The 18,121-nt window shown below is 50.0% G+C and overlaps 1 protein-coding gene across 4 annotated transcripts in view; it reads left to right on the top strand.

Annotated features, from left to right (window-relative positions):
* LOC147639420 (uncharacterized) overlaps positions 1-16,159 on the top strand; it is a 120,818-nt gene extending 104,659 nt beyond the window's left edge. For all 4 annotated transcript variants that reach the window (XM_086791171.1, XM_086791179.1, XM_086791162.1 and 1 more), the window contains 2 exons: positions 14,502-14,795; positions 14,867-16,159. In XM_086791171.1, coding sequence (XP_086647297.1) covers positions 14,502-14,795; positions 14,867-15,481 — 909 coding nt within the window. In that variant the 3' untranslated portion in view covers positions 15,482-16,159. The remainder of the gene's footprint in view (positions 1-14,501; positions 14,796-14,866) is intronic.
* The last annotated feature ends 1,962 nt before the right edge of the window (positions 16,160-18,121 follow it).

Genomic DNA, 18,121 nt, shown 5'->3' with positions numbered 1-18,121 from the left:
ACTGAGCTCAAGGATTCCGGACAGCAGCCTCATTCAGGACCCCGAGATATACAGCAAGATAGAGCAGATATGGGTGGGATTGGATTTTCTTTCAGGCTATGTTGCGTGCACATTGGATGAGGGCTTAGGGGAGATTAGTAGTTTCCCCCTCTCCCGCTCGGCTCGACAGGGCTGTCCTTTGGCACCTTACCTCTTCCTATTCATCGCTGAGGCCATGAGTAGTTTTCTCTCCGCCCCAAAGATCAGGCTTCAAGGATCGTGTCTTCCCCTCCGCACGCAAGAGGAGCTACTAGACTCAGAGTTTGCAGATGACACATCAGCTTTCCTTGTAGGAGATGTGGGGAATCTACAAAGATTTGTAGAGGTGATCAAGGTTTTCTACCACGCATCAGGAGCATAGATCAACTGGGACCAAGTCGTGTGTTTTTTTGGGTAGGCTCTGCACCCACCCCGACTTGGCGACCAGTTGAGGATTTCCAGTGGATCCCGAGGTGCACTCCAGTTCAGTATCTCGGTTGCCAGGTTGGCATTGATATCTCTCCCGAGTAGCTGCTCACCCCGCTTCTTTTTTGAGTATTCGGAAGAAGCTTCTATATTGGAGCTCGGCGAGGCTCTCCCTGGCAGGCAGGGTGGTGGTGGTGGCGAACCAGGTACTTCTTGTCACCATTTCTCGGGCATGTATTGGCCAGGTACAACGATTGATTCGGAATTTCCAGAGGTGATGGGAGGCCAGCCAAGGCCAAGGTGGCATGGAGAGTGTTTATTCGAATAGCCACGTTGCAGGGTGGCTGGCCTCATCGACCCGGCTGTTCAGAGTTGCGCCCTAATGGGCAAGGTAATTGTTAGAGGCCTCCTTCCCGGTGCTGAGCCCTGGAAGGATTTCCCATTGACCTGGATTTCAGCCTACACTCCGGGTCTTGGGGGCCCTTGGCCGCAGAGTACCAGATGGATCTTCACAGAGATGTGAGCCCATGGTTTTAGCATGGCTTTTCAGGACAAATTTGCAGTCAGTTTACTTCATTCTTGGGAGCACCTTAGGCCTGCCCTTAGACAAATAGCTCCAGTCGTCTCAAAGGAGCAGCCAAAGGAGCAGCTACGACAGCCTTTGGTGTGGAAAATGTGGAAAGACGAGAGTTCATTATAGAAACTGTATTTGTGAACTGTTTGTAAATGACTGTTTTATGTCAAGAATGCTAAGGAAGCATTTTGACCGTCTTGTGATTAAGGTCGTGGAGACCTAACTGATGAAGTTGCAACAGCTGTGACAGAGAGTCAACGGAGGACATCTCGCGTAGCATGGTCAGCCGAGGTCTTGACCAGCCTCGGTTCGATTTAAATGGTGAGCTTCCGATACGGTGGATGAGGGACCAAGGAAACAGCCTATGAGAGACTCTAGATGTTCCCTTCTTTGCAAATACTGCGCGGCTAGGCCGCAGGATCCAGATGCTTGAGATAGATGGCACACAGGCAGCAACATCACAATGGCAGTCTCAGGGCCTCTCATAGAGTTTGCTTTCCAATTTCTGGAAGAGACTATGGGACAGCTTTCGGCCTAGAAAGATCACCCTCTTTCTTTGGTTGATGGCACATAGGAGTTTGGCGGTCGGTACTTGCCTAGTAGTTGGAGGTCGGCCAGCAGATTGCCCGCGGTGTGGCCACCCCCAGGAGTCTCAGAGACATTGCCTTTGGGATTGCCCGAGGGCTCAGCAGGATTTGGCAGCAGATTCTCCGTATCTTCACTATGGACAGGTCATCGACCAAGATCATTACATGGGACACTGTCGCTTAGGTCACAGAGGCTAGAGTGGTTAGGGCTTATGAGGAGGATGGGGGAGGGCTAGGCCTTCAAGTCTCTCACCATTGTATTGCAGCAATACTAGTCACAGTCCTACCTTCACGCAACTGGCAACCAGGCTCATGCCAAAGATGGGAGATTTGCAGTAGCATAGTAGCCTGGCTAGATGCAGTGATGCCATCGAGGGTACCCACACTCCGTCGGCTGAGACCATCAGGAGCATATGGCTTGATATTATTCACACCCTCCGCGGTCACTGGTGGGGGGGAAGTTACAGGGAGCTTCTGACCGCATGCGAAAGCAGTGGGAAGCTTTATTTGAGGCTTTGGAGTCTTGGCCCCTTCCTCACAGATAGAGGCGGTGACCCCATTTGGCATTACAGACCACCTATGTGGTTGTTCCCCCCCCCCCCCCCCCTGTATGAGATAGCCTTCTCCTCACAGAGTGGGTAGCCGAAGGAGAAGTGCCTCTTCCCCCTTATGATCATGTGATTCCTGCCCTTAAATGAGGCAAGTCTGTATTTAGCCCTTCATGGTTGTATCTAGTCCTTTGTGCCTGTTTTTTCTTCTTCTTTTTTTTTCCTAAATAGGTCAAAGAAAAAACAACTGCAAAGGCTAAGTACAACCACCAAGGGCTAGATACAAACTCACCTCATATAAGGGCGGGAAACAAATGATCAAAGGGGAAGAGATGCTTCTCCTCCGGCTAGCCGCTCTATGAGGAGAAGGTTATCTCATACAGAGGGAGGAGGGGGGGGGGGGGAGAGGGGAGGGAACAACCATTCAGGTGGTCTGTAATGCCAAATGGGGTCACCGCCTCTATCTGTGAGGAAAGGGCCAGGCCTCCAAAGTCTCAAGAAGGCTTCCCGCCGCTTCCGCATGCGGTCAAAACCTCCTTGCAGCTTCCCCCATTGACCGCGGAGGGTGTGAATGATATCGAGCCATATGCTCCTGATGGTCTCAGCTGGCAGAGTGTGGGTAGCCTCGATGGCCTCGCTGCACCTAGCACGCCAGATATGCCAGGCTACTATGCTACTACAAATCTCCCATCTTTGGCATGAGCCTGGTCACCAGTCACCTGTCGACTGTGACTGGTACTGCTACAATATGATAGTGGGAGACTTGAAGGACTAGTCCTCCCCCATCCTCCTCATAAGTCCTGACCACTCTAGCCTCGGTGGCCCAAGCGACAGTACCCCAAGTGATGATCCGGGTCGATACCCTGTCCATAGCGAAGATGCAGAGAATCCGCTGCCAAATCTACTGAGCCTTTGGGAAATCCTAAAGGCAATGTCTCTAAGAGTACTAGGGGTGGCCGCACCTCGGGCACGCACCTCGGGCAAGCTGTCAACCTCCGATTGTTGCCAACCAAGTACCGACTGCCAAACTCCTGTGTGCCATTAGCCAAAGAAAAAGAGCGATCTTCCTCAGTCGAAAGCTGTCCCAAAGCCTCTTCCAAAAATATGAAAGAAAGCTTTGTGATAGGCCCTGAGACTGCCAATGTGCCATCTATCTCAGGCATTTGGATCCTGCGGCCAAGCCGTGGTGTATATGCAAACAAGGGGGCATCTAGAGTCTCCTCTCCCGATCTGCGGGATCATGCCAAGTCCACTATCCAGGGTCCCGCTGCAGCCGCATGAGAGTTTGGCTCTCCCAAATCCATAGGGGCCATAGTCTCTCCCTGGTCATCTTGGCAGCAGGTGATGGATCTATGTGCCATTCGGATGCCCGAAAAACAATCACCCTCACCTTGTGTAAGGTGCAACCTCTACCCAATTCTTAAACAAAAATTTGTTGTAAAAAATCCTACTTTCTACAAAAAGTTCTTGTAACTACCCTCTGGCATCGATGATGTAGCCAAGGTAGAAGAAATAGCCAAAAATTTGTTACCTCACTCATAGAAGAGACCTATAGACCTCAAAGATAGGTCAAGTCTCTATCAAGGGGGGGGACCTCACTTTGCCCGAGCACGAGAGTATATATACTCTGTGCTCCATCGATCACAATGAAGATATCTATGAGAAGGGGGAAGAGGTACTGCGATAGAGGTATGCATGAACACAAAAAGTAGCACCTCCAGGCATAGTTGTTTCTTGTACGGGTACGAACCCATTCGTACTTACCGTTCGTACAGTACGGTACCGTACGGTACGAGGGGTTCCCCCCCGTCTCCCCACCTTGAGGAAAAAATTCCAAATGCTAAAAAAAATATAGAAATCCTGCTTAACAAAGATTCCAAATGCCCGCAATACTTCGCAACATTCGTGTCCATTCAGTATTCCATATGGGGTTGCTGAGAAACCTAAAAAATCTGGCAAGGTAGACTGGTAGTGTACACTTGATTGATAGGATGAGAGAATCTTGCTACATCACTTGGAGATCCCTAGTATAGGTAGGCTAGACAATCAGATCCTCAAGTTATGTACGAGGGAGAAGATTTGGACATGGCCATTTTGATCTAGAGAGGAGTCCCTAAACCTATCACCCTAGATGCACTGCTCGTATTTGTGCAAGGACAGTCCCTTAGTCATAAACGCTACACTAGGAGACCTTTGGTATTGCATTACCCATGCAGGTTCTTTTTTGGAGACAATTGGGAGATCCAACTAGGAGAGACACATCTCCATGTTCTGGTTTCTCAAGCATTGTAGACTCCTCCCCCCCAACCTTCCCTCACATTCAAGCTTGAAGCTCCATAGTTTTAAGTGTTAAAAAAAAAACCGTATTTTATCGTATGGTATCCGAAAATTTCATATCGTACCAAAAATTCCCGTACGGTATCGTATTTTCGTACCGTGACAACTATGCCTCCAGGCTAGAGGTCACCATCTCCCCTCCTTGGTCTCTGTGGGCTGATCCTCCAAGCTCCATCCTGGCCAAAGGCCATAGATGAGTAACAACGTCGGTGATGAGGAGATCCCAAAGATGGTGCGATAGCTCTGAATGGTAGCGGCCACCGACTCTAGATCCATCATCCCACTTTGTCCCCGGGGCTGTGCTCAAGGGGAAAGAGAAGATCATTGCACCATTCTCTGGCGTAGAGGGTCTGGAGTGGTGGAAGACCACATATACCCAAATAGGGGCTACAATCTCCTCAAACCTATCTGTCCCTTTCGTCAAAAGACACCGGAAGAAACTATAATCCAGAGGAGGCTGCCCCAAGATCCCGGGGGGGCGCGTGGAGACTCAAGTGGGAGAGCCCTCACCGGTGAACCTGCAATGGTCATCTCCACCGGCTTAGAAAAACGATAAATTAGGTGACGAACGGAACTCGTGGGTTGTCTCCTCTCTGGATTAGGGGCTACAAGGGTCCAACAAGAATGCTCTGGAGAGGCGGAGGGGAGGGGATGGTAGGCACGGAAGAAGAGGAAGAGGCTGATGGAGCGACTATAGGTAGAGTCAGAGGCAAGGGTGGGGCAGGGGGGGGAGGAGGCGAGGGGGAGCGAGAAGGCAGAGAGGCTGGAGAGGGACGCTGCTGAGAGGCATCCACCGGAGAGGGAGGTTGTTAGGGGAGGCTCGATGGGGAGAGGGTGGGGTCAACCGGCCCCATTGCGCACAGAGGGCCAAAAGCGGAGTCACGACGAGGAATCGGCCGCCACATTGAGGGGAGGCAGAGGGGCCCTCGCCGTGACTGGAGGGGGCCTGCCGTCTACGGACGGGTGGTGTGATAAGTGCTCGTAATGGTTCTATGACAGAACCGAATCCTCCTGCATGCTGCCAGCCTCGCGCGCACGGCAGCGGCGCTCAACTCTGGTGCTCGGCCGGTGACCTGCTGGCCAGGGGCCAACCGTCCGCCACTCTCCAGCTGATGGGTCATCCATGGTCGGTACCTAGTGCTCTGTGACACGGCTGGGAGAGACACGAGAGCGGGAGCGTCGATTGAGACGTAGCCTTGCTTCGCTCCAGCGCCTTCAAGAGCAGCAGCCTACATGTGAGTGGGTGGCGTCCCAGCAGCAGCTGAGCCAGGCACGCCAGGAGGTTAGAGAGGAAGAGGAGCAGAGACATGAGTTCTACTATCATCGCCAGGCCTCTCAGTGGACGCAGCTTGGTGATAGAGTGACTGGGAAGTTCTTTGAGATTACCGGAGCCCGCCATGCTCGAGCAGGAGTACGCCAGCTCAGGAGGCAGGACGGATCGTTAGCCACTGAGCCCGAGGAGATTAGAGCCATTGCCACTCAGTTCTATAGAGACCTGCTTTCAGCGGAGCCAGCCCCACGGAGGCACGTGATGCTTGCAGACAGACTGTGTGGGCCCATGTGCAGAGGAGGGTCACAGATCGTATGCGCACAGTTCTGGGTGAGCCTCTTTCAGAGGATGAGCTTGTTGAGGATTTGAGGGTCCTTCCACGCCAGAGTTGCCCTGGGGAGGACGGATTGACGCCTGCCTTTTTTATGCGCTATTGGGACCTTTTGGGGCCAGGCCTCCGCAGGGGCTTTCAGTATGTTTTGGACACTGGGGTGATGCCACAGAGTTTTTCAGAGGGCTTGATCTTTCTTATCCCCGAGAGGGAGGGAGTGTCAGATGATATTCGGCATTGGAGACCTATTATGATCCTCAATACTGTCTACAAGGTCCTGGCAAAGGCCTTGAGTTTGAGGATCCAGCCCTTCCTTGGGGAGCTGATTCATGCTACCCAGACAGGATTCGTCAAGGAGCGCAGTATCCTTGACAACATTTTCACCTTCTGGGAGGCGACGGCCCGAGCTAGATTTCTCGGTGAGGACCTGGTCGTGATGCTTCTCGATTTTGAGAAGGCATACGATAGAGTCGATTGGGGTTTCTTAGAGGGCACCATGCTTCTCCTGGGTTTTGAGCCAGTCTAGATTCGAGGAGTGGCGGCTCTATATTCCACAGCTCGTAGCCAGGTGCTGATGGCAGGAGGACGGGGGCCGAGTTTTGAGTTGACCAGATCAGTCCGTCAAGGGTGCCCTCTCGCCCCGTTTCTTTTTCTCTTCTTTGGTGAGGCTATGAGCATGTATCTGACAACAGAGGAGGTTGGTTTGAGAGGACTCCAGCTCCCAGCCCGGGGTGAGGACCTGCTCGATTCTGAGTTTGCTGATGACACGGGATTGTTTTTGCATGGCCAGGAGGCCAATCTTCAGAGGGGCAGAGCAGTCGCTACAGGTTTTTGGTGCAGCTTCGGGAGCATTGATCAATTGGCACAAGACAGTGGCCTTTTGGATCAGTACAGTGTGCAAAAAAGAGCTGAGCTCGATGAGTCCCTGGGCACACTGGCCTGCTGCATCCAAGTCAGAGCTCTGGCTATCATGCCATATCCTCTCAATGTCCTCAGAAAGACTGGGATCTGTAAGTATCCTCTCTGGGATCCTCAACTACAAGCTGGTCTCCCGTGTCCTCTCCTCAAGTGTCAAAATAACTGGTGCATGGTCTGAAAAAGAGGTGCCAGCGAGAATGCCAACGGAGCCCCCATGCTCCCCGAACCTCTCGCCCACATAGAAGCGATCAATCCGTGATAGATTAGTCCCTCCCTGCCGCCGGCGATCCGACCGAGAAAAACTAAGACTATCCTGAGAGCGGGAGAAAGCCTCATGCTGCCATGCATGAGTGATCCGCAGTGTCATGCAAAATCGCTCCCAAGCTGCAAGCTCCGTGCCGTGCACTGTAACATGACTGCCTCCCACCCTATCGACCGGGTCCTCAAGCATGTTGAAGTCTCCCCGGACACACCAATGTGTGCCCTTGGGCAATGCATCTGTAACAAGGGTCCAGAAATCTGCTCTGGCACTAGCATGGTTGGGCGCATAGACATTGAGCATGCCAAAGAGCTCATCGTGCATCCTCAGAATAACATACTGTGCTCTACCAATGACCCTGCAATCCACAATGGCCTGCCGCCATACATCCGCAATGACCATACATACTCCTCCCTGCCCACCCAAGGGGCCAAACCCTGCAGACCAAAATGTGTCCCATCTACCAGGCATCACCGAACCATATCTCCGAATCTTGCTCTCACTCAAATGGTGCTCCTGCATCATCAGAATATCAATACTGCCCCCAACCAGGCATCTTGCTCTCACTCAAATGAAGCTCCTGCCTCAAGCAGCCACGATAACGTACATAGTGTGCGCCGCGCGCCAAGGCCCTGTACATTCCATGAGATGATCCTCATGGATGACCTGCTGAGGTGGAGGCTGTCTCAGCCACGATAACGTACATAGTGTGCGCCGCGCGCCAAGGCCCTGTACATTCCATGAGATGATCCTCATGGATGACCTGCTGAGGCTGAGGCTGTCTCAGCCATACGGCGGGCCTTCGCAAGCGGCTTGGATGGAGAATAGTCCCCATCCGAGCAGCTAGAGTCTTCAAAATGCTAAGAGCGAGATCCAGAGTCCACTCCCGGTCGCTAGTGCCACAGAGAGGGAAGGAGAAGGCCACCGCTGAATCAAGTGCCTCCTCCCTTGGGCCAGAGGTATCACCACATGAACTCTGATGGGTGCTGGCTCATGGGGGCCCTCCGCTCCAAAAAGCCGTGTGAAGGAGTAGTCAAAAGCCTCCAAGCGCTGTCTAGTGTGGAGACTACTCAGCCGACTGCGGATAGAGGATATCCGTGAAGCCCGAATCGGCATGGTAGGTCTCCTCTACGGTGCTCGAGCAAGGTCAGTGCTCAGTGCCCGCCGGACTGCAGGTGAGGCGGGAGGGGGGGACGGGGGGAGGGGGGGTGGGGGCGAAGGAGGGGGTGCTGGCATCTCCTGATCCTCAGTCTGCGCTGGGGTCTCCTCCTGGAGGGGAGCAAAGCTGTTCCTCACTGGAACCCAGTGATGCTGAGACTGTGATTGCTACTGCATCGGTCTTTGGGCATGCTGCTGTGGCTGTCTCCCTCTACGGCGCCCCTGTCCAGGCTGCCAATCCGAGGTCTCTGTGGGCTGAGCAGGTGTCCCAGAGGCTGCCTGCCGAGCCGCATCTGTGGGCGGGCCATCGGGGGCCTGCTGCTGCGGTAAAGTCGGGGTCTCCTGCGAGGGCAGGCCTTGGCCAGGTGGCTGACCTGCCTGCATATAAAACACTGGTTCGGGAGCCCCGAAAACTCCACTCTCTGATCGATTCAACCCCCCCCCCCCCTATCCTAGGTAGCTGAATGACCTTTGGAAGGGAGGAGATGTCAGGAACCAAAACTCTGACCGAAGGCAGGCCAGCTGCTCTAGCCACCACTGAAGCTGCTGTGGGGCCAGTCTCAAGCACCGAGCCCACCAATGCTCCTATCCTAGAAAGGAGCGGAAGGTACTCGCGGCGGAGTCCAGGGGAAACAAAATGTGACATGGAAAAGGCGCTCTCCCTGCTCGGCCGCCGCTGCTGGGTCAAAGCCATGCTGCCAAGGTCTGAAGAAGGCCCGAGCGCCCCTGATGTCAAGGGGACTCATGGCTAGGACCTCTGGGCTATCTCGAACTCAATCTGGTAGTGTCCACGGCCCAGTAACTGAACGTCCAGGATCTTGCCCACATTTGCAAGAAGGCGGGCCTGTAGAAGATCCCGGATCTCCCCTCTGCTGGGGCGAGTGCCGACTATACGGCAGATGGTGGAATGTGCCTGGAGGCTTTCCACCTCTGCGGCGAGGCTCGCTTCCTCTTCTAGCGAAAGAGAAAGCCTGATGGGGGTATCCTCAGGGGCGGGCGAGGGGGCTGCAGAAGAGTCCCTCTGTGTGGTGGGGCGGGAGGAACCTCCATCAGTGTCTAAAGCTTAGTCGAAGGCGAAGCGAAAACGGAGTGTCCTGCAAGAACCGGGCTGCACAAAAGGTGGAGCGGGAAGGGGCGGAGGAGGAAAGGCGGAAGACAGAGGGGGAGGCGGAAGACAGAGGGGAAGGGGCTGAAGAAAATAGAGGGTGGAAAAAAAGTTGAGGGGGAGGGGTGTAAGGCAGAGGCGGCGAAAGGCAGGGGGGGCGGAGGAAAAACACGAAAAAAGGGGGGGGGAGAGGGCGGAGGCAGGCGGAGGGGGCGGGTCGCGGAGGGGGCGGGTCGCGGAGGAAGGGGAGAGAGCAGGGGGGCGCGAAGGAGGCGGGGTAGGCGGGCAGGGGGCGGCGGGTGCAAAAGAGAAGGGGCACGAGAAAACCCAGGCGGGAGGAGCAGTCGCGAGGGCGGAGAGGACGGCGCAAGCGAGGGGAGCAGTCGCGAGGGCGGGGAGGGGGGAGTGCGAGCAGGGGGGGGCGAAAGCTTCAACGAGCAGTTCTTGTGAGGAAGAATCCTTGAGTGGATCCTTCTTATGCAGGGTACTACACGCATTGGTATTCTCAACCTGTATGCTCCTAACCATAGAGGTGAGAGGATTGCGTTTTTGCAATCTCTCACTACACCGATGCCTCTTGCCAACCATTGGATTATTGGTGGGGATTTTAACATGGTTGAGATGCCAACGGATAAAAGAGGTGGACATGAGGGCTTGGTGCATCCTCTTGAAAGAGTGTCTTGGGAGAGGTTTATACTCTCCATTCATGGCAGAGCTTGTTGGCATGAGGATGACATTTTCAGGAGTCCATCCACTCTTCTTTATTCATGGTCTAACAGGAGAAGAGACGCAGGATGTATTTATGCACAGTTAGACAGATTTTATGTGGATGATTGAGTGCTTGACAGAGGTGGGCATACTTTTATTGCTACAGGCACCTCTAAATCGGATCATTGCCCAGTGGTTTTATGTATTAGAGATCCGAATTGCCATGGATCAGCACCCCATGTACGCATCCCTGATCATTTGTTTTCAGATGCAGAGCTATCGCGTCGTATGCCTGGCCTCTGCTCTCTATGATATTAGTGACTTTTATCACACATGTGCCCTGTCTAAGAGGCAAGAGGCCTTTGATTTAGAAAGGGCTATTAGACGTAGATTGGCTGCCTTCCAGGAAGAGCATGAGAAACATCCTCATGCTCAATGGATTGCAGATTCTTTATGTATTTTTCGGGTAGAACTTCATCACTCTCTTGAGCAGCACGCGGAGTACCGTTTCCATGCCCAGGAATCCTTTTGGACACAGATGGGTGGCAGATGTAACAAACATTTCTTTGCTACTCACGGCCCATCTCATGCCAGAGATAGTGTCAGGCAGTTGCAAAATTCACACGGCACTCTTCACTCAGATCCTCTTATGGTTAGGTAGATTGCCACTAATTTCTATCGCCAACTTCTTAGTGCTGAGCCGCACTCTAATTTGAGACACAGGGCACAAAGGAAGGTTTGGAATGCATTGCCACATTTAATCATTGAGGAGATGTGTGCCGCTCTGGATGCCCCTTTTTCTATGCAGGAGTTCAGTCATGCTCTTCATGCCTTACCTCATGGTAAGTGTCCAGGGGAGGATGGCCTCTCCCCTGTTTTTTCATTACTTTTTGGGATGAGATTGGGGCTAAGATCACATCGGCTCTATAGGAGATGTGGGACATAGGTTCTATGCCTTCTTCTCTCACTGAGGGGCTTATTTATCTTATTCCTAAGAGTGGGGATAAGACATTGATTGGCCAGTGCAGACCTATCACCTTACTTGGGACTGCATATAAGATTCTTGCTAAGGCAGTGAGCATCAGATTGCAGCCAGTTTTGCAGGATGTCATTCATGATACTCAGAATGGATTCTTACACGGCAGGAGCATCTTTGATAACATTTTCTCGTTTTGGTTGGTCGTCGAATGGGCTAAAGCAAGCAATCAGTCCTTAGCCATTCTGCTCTTGGATTTTGAGAAGGCCTATGATAGAGTGGATTGGGACTTCCTTGAGGGTACTCTTAGCCATATGGGCTTCTCTCAGAGATGGATCAAGGGAGTTTCATGCATGTATCATGATGCCCACAGTAGAGTGCTCACTTGCGGTGATAGAGAAGAGCAATTTCAGATTTCTCGCTCAGTACGGCAAGGCTGCCCTTTAGCCCCATTATTATATATCATAGTTGCAGAGGCCATGGGCATCTCTCTCCGCTCTACTATTGGTATTTCAGGATTGAGGTTTCCTCTTCGTAGTCAAGAGGAATTGGTTGACTCTGAGTTAGCTGATGACATAGCCATGTTCTTGGAGGCTTCACATATATGCTTATGTTCCTTCCAGGTAGCACTAGAGGAGTTCTATTTGGTAGCAGGGGCACTCATTAATTGGCACAAATCTGTTGGTTTTTGGGTTAGTGATTCACCGAGAGTTTCTTGGGGTGTAGAGCTTGGTTTTACTTGGATCAACAGAGGATGCACTGCTAGATATTTGGGATGCCAAGTTGGGATTGAGATTTCTCTTGCACAGCAGTTTGCTCCAGTACTTATGAGTATCCGGAAGAAGCTCCTCCATTGGAGCTCCACGAGATTAGATTTAGCTTCCAGAGCTTTGGTGGCTAATCAGGTATTGCTTGCCTTAGCTTGGTTTATTGCCTCTTGTTGGTGCTTCTCTCGTGCGTGCATTGGCCAATTGCGGAGATTGATCTGCAATTTTCTATGCAGGTTTGGATGGCACCTCAGACACTCGTGCCAGGGTAGCTTGGCTCACAGTTATTTAGCCCAAACCAGAGGGGAGCTTGAATATTATCGATCCGTATGTTCAGTGCAGGGCGTTGCTTTGCAAACTTGTGGTCAGAGGTTTCCTACCAAGCACTGAGCCTTGGAAGGATTTTTTCGTCTCAGATTCCCGGATGTACACCCAGAGTCAGGAGAGATTGGATGCCCAGCACACATTTTTTGTTCACAGAGGCTGATATCAGGGCACCATCTTCCCCTCGTATTGTAGCCTTTGTTAGAGCATGGAGAAGCATGAGATCTTTTTTGCGACAAAGGCTTCCTAGGTCTTTGGAGGATGAGGCTGACCGACAACCTATTATGTGGAACGAGCTCATTAGGGATGAGGCTGGTCGGCCACTTGGTTTATCTCATTATATGCAGTGGTCAAGATGGGAGAGATGTGCATACATAGTTCTTGCTTGGAAGACCTTTAAGAGTCTTCCGGAGGATCGGAGAGCTGCATCCATTCAGCATCTTAGGGGCTCCCGCATTCGTATTGATCAGATTGATGCAGCTATTCCGCATGAGTGGCTTTCTAGGACCTTTCATGGAGACTATCATCCGAGTTGGCTAGGAGTTTTTTCGAGGATAGGCATACCTCTGCAGGTCATTGCTCTCCCGGGCTAGGAGGCTACAGATTGCATCATTTACTCTATCATGCCTGGAGGGAGATTGAGGAGATGTAGTATGGAGGAGATCATCCCAGATACTAGGCTTAGTCCAGTGAAAGATTATTGGTCGTTCGGGGAAGCATTGGTTCATTAACCCTTCTCCTCCTCAGATAGTGACTCATGGCTCTTGGTGTTTGTGGTTATATGGTGGCAGTCTATCAGATATCTTCAGTGGGATCCAGGAGAGTGGGAGTGGATTGATGCCTTCGATCCTTTGAAAAGCCTTCCTTTTTTCAGTTTCACTGTCCGGAATGTTTATGTAGGAGTTGGACCATGGCATCTTCTTTTCCTCTAGTGTACCACAGGTCTTACATGGCATCATGATGCTCCTCAGTGGTTGAAATCACCAAACATACTGGGGTGATCCTATTCTTTTCTGGCTTATAGCTGTGATTGTTGTATGTTTTTTTCATACTTAATAGAAGTCTCTTTCTGATTTAAAATAAAAAAAAAGTGTTACAATATATCCATGAAGTGACTAAATCATAGAAAACATAAAAAATCAACTAGAACTGATACAATGATATAATAAGACAAGGAGATGCCAATGGGTGTGTAGCCTAGCGGTGTGGGTTTGTGACCAGGAAAGGGGAGGTCCTGAGTTCAAATCCCTGCAGGCTCCCGGCAGCTTTCGGGCCGATTGCGGTCATAATTGTACCGCCTCTGGGCGAGAGACCAAGCCGCCTTCGGGTGGGGCACTCATGTTGCTACTACAGAAGGATCTACTCAAGGGGGGAAAAAGAAGACCAGCAGCATAGAGGGTATTCCATCAGATGAGCAGGTATGCAGATTATGCACAATTTGGGAGACAGACAGAGCAGCGTTGCATGTTTAGATATGTGGGCACTTTCACTTCTGCTTTAGAGGGGGGATTGGGCCTCTGTCACGTGTGGTGCAGCACAGACATCTTTGATGGGACTCCTATGACTGAACACGTAGAATCAATGTCCACCTCCTGTGCTGGGGTGCTCGAGTATGTCCTTGATTTGAAGCTGATGAGCGGATGCCCTTACGGAGACGAGGACCTTTGGCACTCAGAGGGAATGGTGCCCTCTCTCTAAGGACTCCACATGTGACTTGGGTCAGCACCCCTCTGAGCATGGGGTGTGATCTCCCAGTGAAGCCATCTGTCTCTCCCATGATCTGTTTGTCCCCTCTGGTCCTGTCGGGGCTGAGTATCAATCATGGCCATATTGAGAGGGCCAATGAAGTCTGTGGTGATAGATATCTATGTGGTGTCCCGCCATCCAGCGTGCAGCCTCATCAAGCTCTCTATATGAGAGCACATCTCTAGCAAGATTAGAGGATGCCACATGATAGTACCTACCTATATCACTGTATATGCAGGACTCGAGTACTACGTGGGCCCTATTTTCTTAAGACTTACGGGACCTTTTTTCTTTCTCTTTCCATGTTTTATGCCTTGCAGTTCATACATGGATCACATGTACTGTTTTATGGTCTGAGAGGCCCTTTGGGTCTTTTTGAAGACGTTAAGGGGGGAGGGGAGGAATTTGTTGTTTTGAATTGTTCTTAGATATCAAGCTGTTTTATGTAGGTTGAAGATTTGAGGAAGACTGCAGATGAACTCCGTCGTGCTCTTTCTGAAAATGACAGAAGGGTGATGGAGTTCAAGGAAGCTGCTGAGCACAAGGAGGCGCAGTTAACAGAAATGAGAAGAACTGCACAGGAGTTACAAAGTGAAAAAGATTCTGTAGATAAGGATAAACTCGAACTTTCATTCAAGTTGCAAGAAGCCAGAAAAGAGGTGAATGAACAAACAGGTCGTGTTGCAGAGTATTTGAGCATCAATGAGGAGCTTTTGGATTTTGCACAGCAAAAAGAAAACGAGGTACGATCACAGCAAAGCAATTGCAAACCGACTTTCTTTTTTGGTTGTTAATTTAGAATTGCTCTGCGCAGGTGGCTTCTCTTAGCCAGCAAGTGCAGGCTCTACAACAGCAGATTTTAGAGAAGGCGAATGCGAATGGTAAGCTACAGACCGACCTAGAGAAAACACGAAAAGAGTTGAACGAGGTGCAGAAGGCTTGCAATTCGCTTGAGTCTGAGCATGAGCTTCTCAAATCCAAACTTTCGGAAAACAATTGCCAATTGTTGCAACATGAAGGGACCATTGGAACTCTCACCAAGCAAATGGCCGACATCATGGAGGGCCGCGACTCCATGCTCGAGGAGGCCGCACAGTTTCATGGTTACTTGCAAAATGCTAAGTACAAAGAATTCGAGCTCGAGAATAAGCTAAGACAGTCCTCTTCAGTCATAAAGGATCTAGAAGAGAAAATTCAAAGCATGGAAAATGATGCTTTAAAGGCAAGGTCGGAACTGGCAGATATGAAAAAGCAAAATAGCATGCTGCAGAAATCGGCCGAAGACAAAGGGCAAGAAGCACTAGACATGAGGAAATCTGTGAATGATTTGAGAAAGAAAGTGCAGGACCTAGAAGAAGAAGTGATGTTGAAGGAAGGCCAAATAGCAATTATCAGCAGCCAAAATCGAGAGAATTATGAGTCTTTCTGATTCTGGCGAAACGTTTTTGGTGGCGCGGTAACATGTGCGGAGTGCAGAAACCATGTCAGCATTACAAACCTCCCCCACCTGTTGAAGCAAACCTGTTGTTAGCCCCTTCACTCTCAAGCTTTCTTTCGCAGAACTAATGGCGCAAGGCATCTACACGTACCCAATCAGTCAGCTTAGTGAAAAGGTTCCACACTGCTGCTCATTTTTGTGTGTGTGTGTGTGTGAGAGAGAGTGCAGTTAACTACATTTATTTGCTCCGTGGATTTCTCTGTCAAAGCTGAACATGGTTCATAGCTACGACTCTTTGTTAGCTTGAACATGGGCATAAAAGCAGTCCAAGAGGGGATACCTTGAAGACCTAGCCCGGGTTTTCCAATCAAAAAGATATCTGTTCTTTGTCATGTCAGAACAGAATTACTGCACATGGGCGAGCATCCAATCTAGTTTCCAACCCATTTGATTTAGAGGCTTTGTAATCATATGACTCTTTTATATCCAATTTTGGATAAGAGTGCAGACTCCTCCTCGTGGAGCTGAGGATCATAACCACACACCTACCTCCTTTGTTTGTGCTCTTTGTTGTTTCTGACCAATACAATCAGAAATGTCGATCCCTAATGCTGTAACCTTTGTACCAGATCGAAAATATAAATATAATTCCACATTCCATTGCATTCATCAAAAGCACTAATGTGATGTACTGCCAAAAAACTCTGATTTTGCCAACACTTATTTCCTGTTTAGTTAGCATTGCACATTTTTGGTTAATACTCGTGGTGAGGGTTCAAGCTTGCACACATCATATGTACTAAGGGTAAAACACTCTTGTGAGCCCTGATGGAAAGAGGCCAGGGTGACTGGTAGGGATGCATGCACACGAAGAATAGGTGCACAGCTGTGAATTGTAAGGCACGGGCCTATGAGAATGAGCAGGTTGTGAAGAGATGGAGCAGTGCTGGACATCAGTTGAGGGGCAGATTTTAGCATGGTCAAAGTGGTTCAGGTTTAGGACAGTTTTGGGACAGGTTCTCAGTGAGCATTCAGATTTTAGCCCTTTGCTTTGTACTTCCATTCCCATATCAGTAAAGGAAATGCTTCCCAAGATGGAGGGGAGGGACAGTGTGGCCGTTGGAACCCAGTTCTGGTGTTGCATCTGTGGATGAATCTCTATCTGTTGCAAGTGTTTGATTGCTGTCATATACACGATTCTGTGCATTAAGAGCTTGATCAAGAGCAAACGCTTCCTCAAGAATACCCTGACATAACCAGGAAACAAAGGCTGAAAACATGATCAGATTGGCTACACTTGATAGGGTTTGTGCACATCCTACATCCTTTGCTCACATGGCTTTTGATCATCCAATAATGTAGGGCTGTGGGTCCATGCACCCCAATGTGTGGACCGGACTTTGATTTCTCGTCACGACAAAGCCTTGCTCATAAGAGACTTATGCACATCATGTGAGCAGTAAGCAAACTTCAGCTTTCATACCACAAACGAAAGCCTGAAGCGAGAATGAGGTACCTATAACAAAATCTCATCATAGCTGCAAATGGTGAGGATGTACACGCAGGCTCAAAGGCAAAGCTGAAGGATGGAGATGCACTTTGTGTCTGACTGGCAAGGGCAGCATGCTCACAGCTCATGCAAATTGTCACAGGGTCTTGGACAATATGAAGGATTAATGCAGCGTTTTGCAGGCTCCATTTTAAGAAACTATTGGGTGCTGCCCCTCTTGCAAACTCCAGCAACACAGTCCCTTCACCAACTTGTACAAAGAAAATTAGCACAATCACAATAACAAGTGCACATGCAAGTAGTCTCAAAAGAGCATTCCCAGGTTTCAGGATTGGTCCACGAGTGATGGAGCAAGTGATTCAGTGCTGGTTGTTATCTATGACAACTCCTTTCAGGCTCTTTCCTTCATCATTTCACTTCTAAAGGAATATTAAATCATATCACCAATTCTATCATCAAATAAAAGAGAGAGAAACCAAATTGAACAAGTACGCATTGTGATGGCATCAACCTTGCAACTTGTTGCATTAATCAAACCTCTCACACAACTGAGCTATGAAAGGATATCAGTATGTAGCTGAAAGGCATTCCTTCGTGCAGCATCACAAGTTTGAGACCTTACATTGCCAATTCCAGGCATTGTGTCCACAAACTAGTGATACACATCTCAAACTCCATATGTAAAACTCATCAGAAGGTCCAAATGGCATATATTAAATGCACCTCCATACACAACCAACAATACATGCTCTCTCTCAAATTGCACACAAACACTTAAGTGTGAGAGTGTGCACTCCTTGATCAAACAATTCCGTAGACCTTCGAGTCCACATCATACATCCTTTGCTCACATGGCTTTTGATCATCCAATGTAGGGCTGTAGGTCCATGCACCCCACCAATGTGTCGACAACTGGACTTTGATAACCAAAAGAAGGTAAAGCCATGCCCCTTAGAGACTTATGTGTGTGTGTGTGTGTGCATGGGGTGTGTGTGTGTGTGTGGGAGCATATATTGATATCAAGTTCTACACCCACTATTGGGCACTGATGACGTTAGTGGGGATGTTGTATCTAGTCCATGCCATGCATGATGGAATTGATGGTTTATTGTCTTGTGGAT

The sequence above is a fragment of the Cibotium barometz genome, chromosome 4 (assembly GCF_041138505.1).
Source record: "Cibotium barometz isolate CiBa-2024 chromosome 4, ASM4113850v1, whole genome shotgun sequence".
Classification (NCBI taxonomy): domain Eukaryota; kingdom Viridiplantae; phylum Streptophyta; class Polypodiopsida; order Cyatheales; family Cibotiaceae; genus Cibotium; species Cibotium barometz.
The sequence above is the reverse complement of the archived record's forward strand: the minus strand, read 5'-3'. Positions and strand labels throughout refer to the sequence as shown.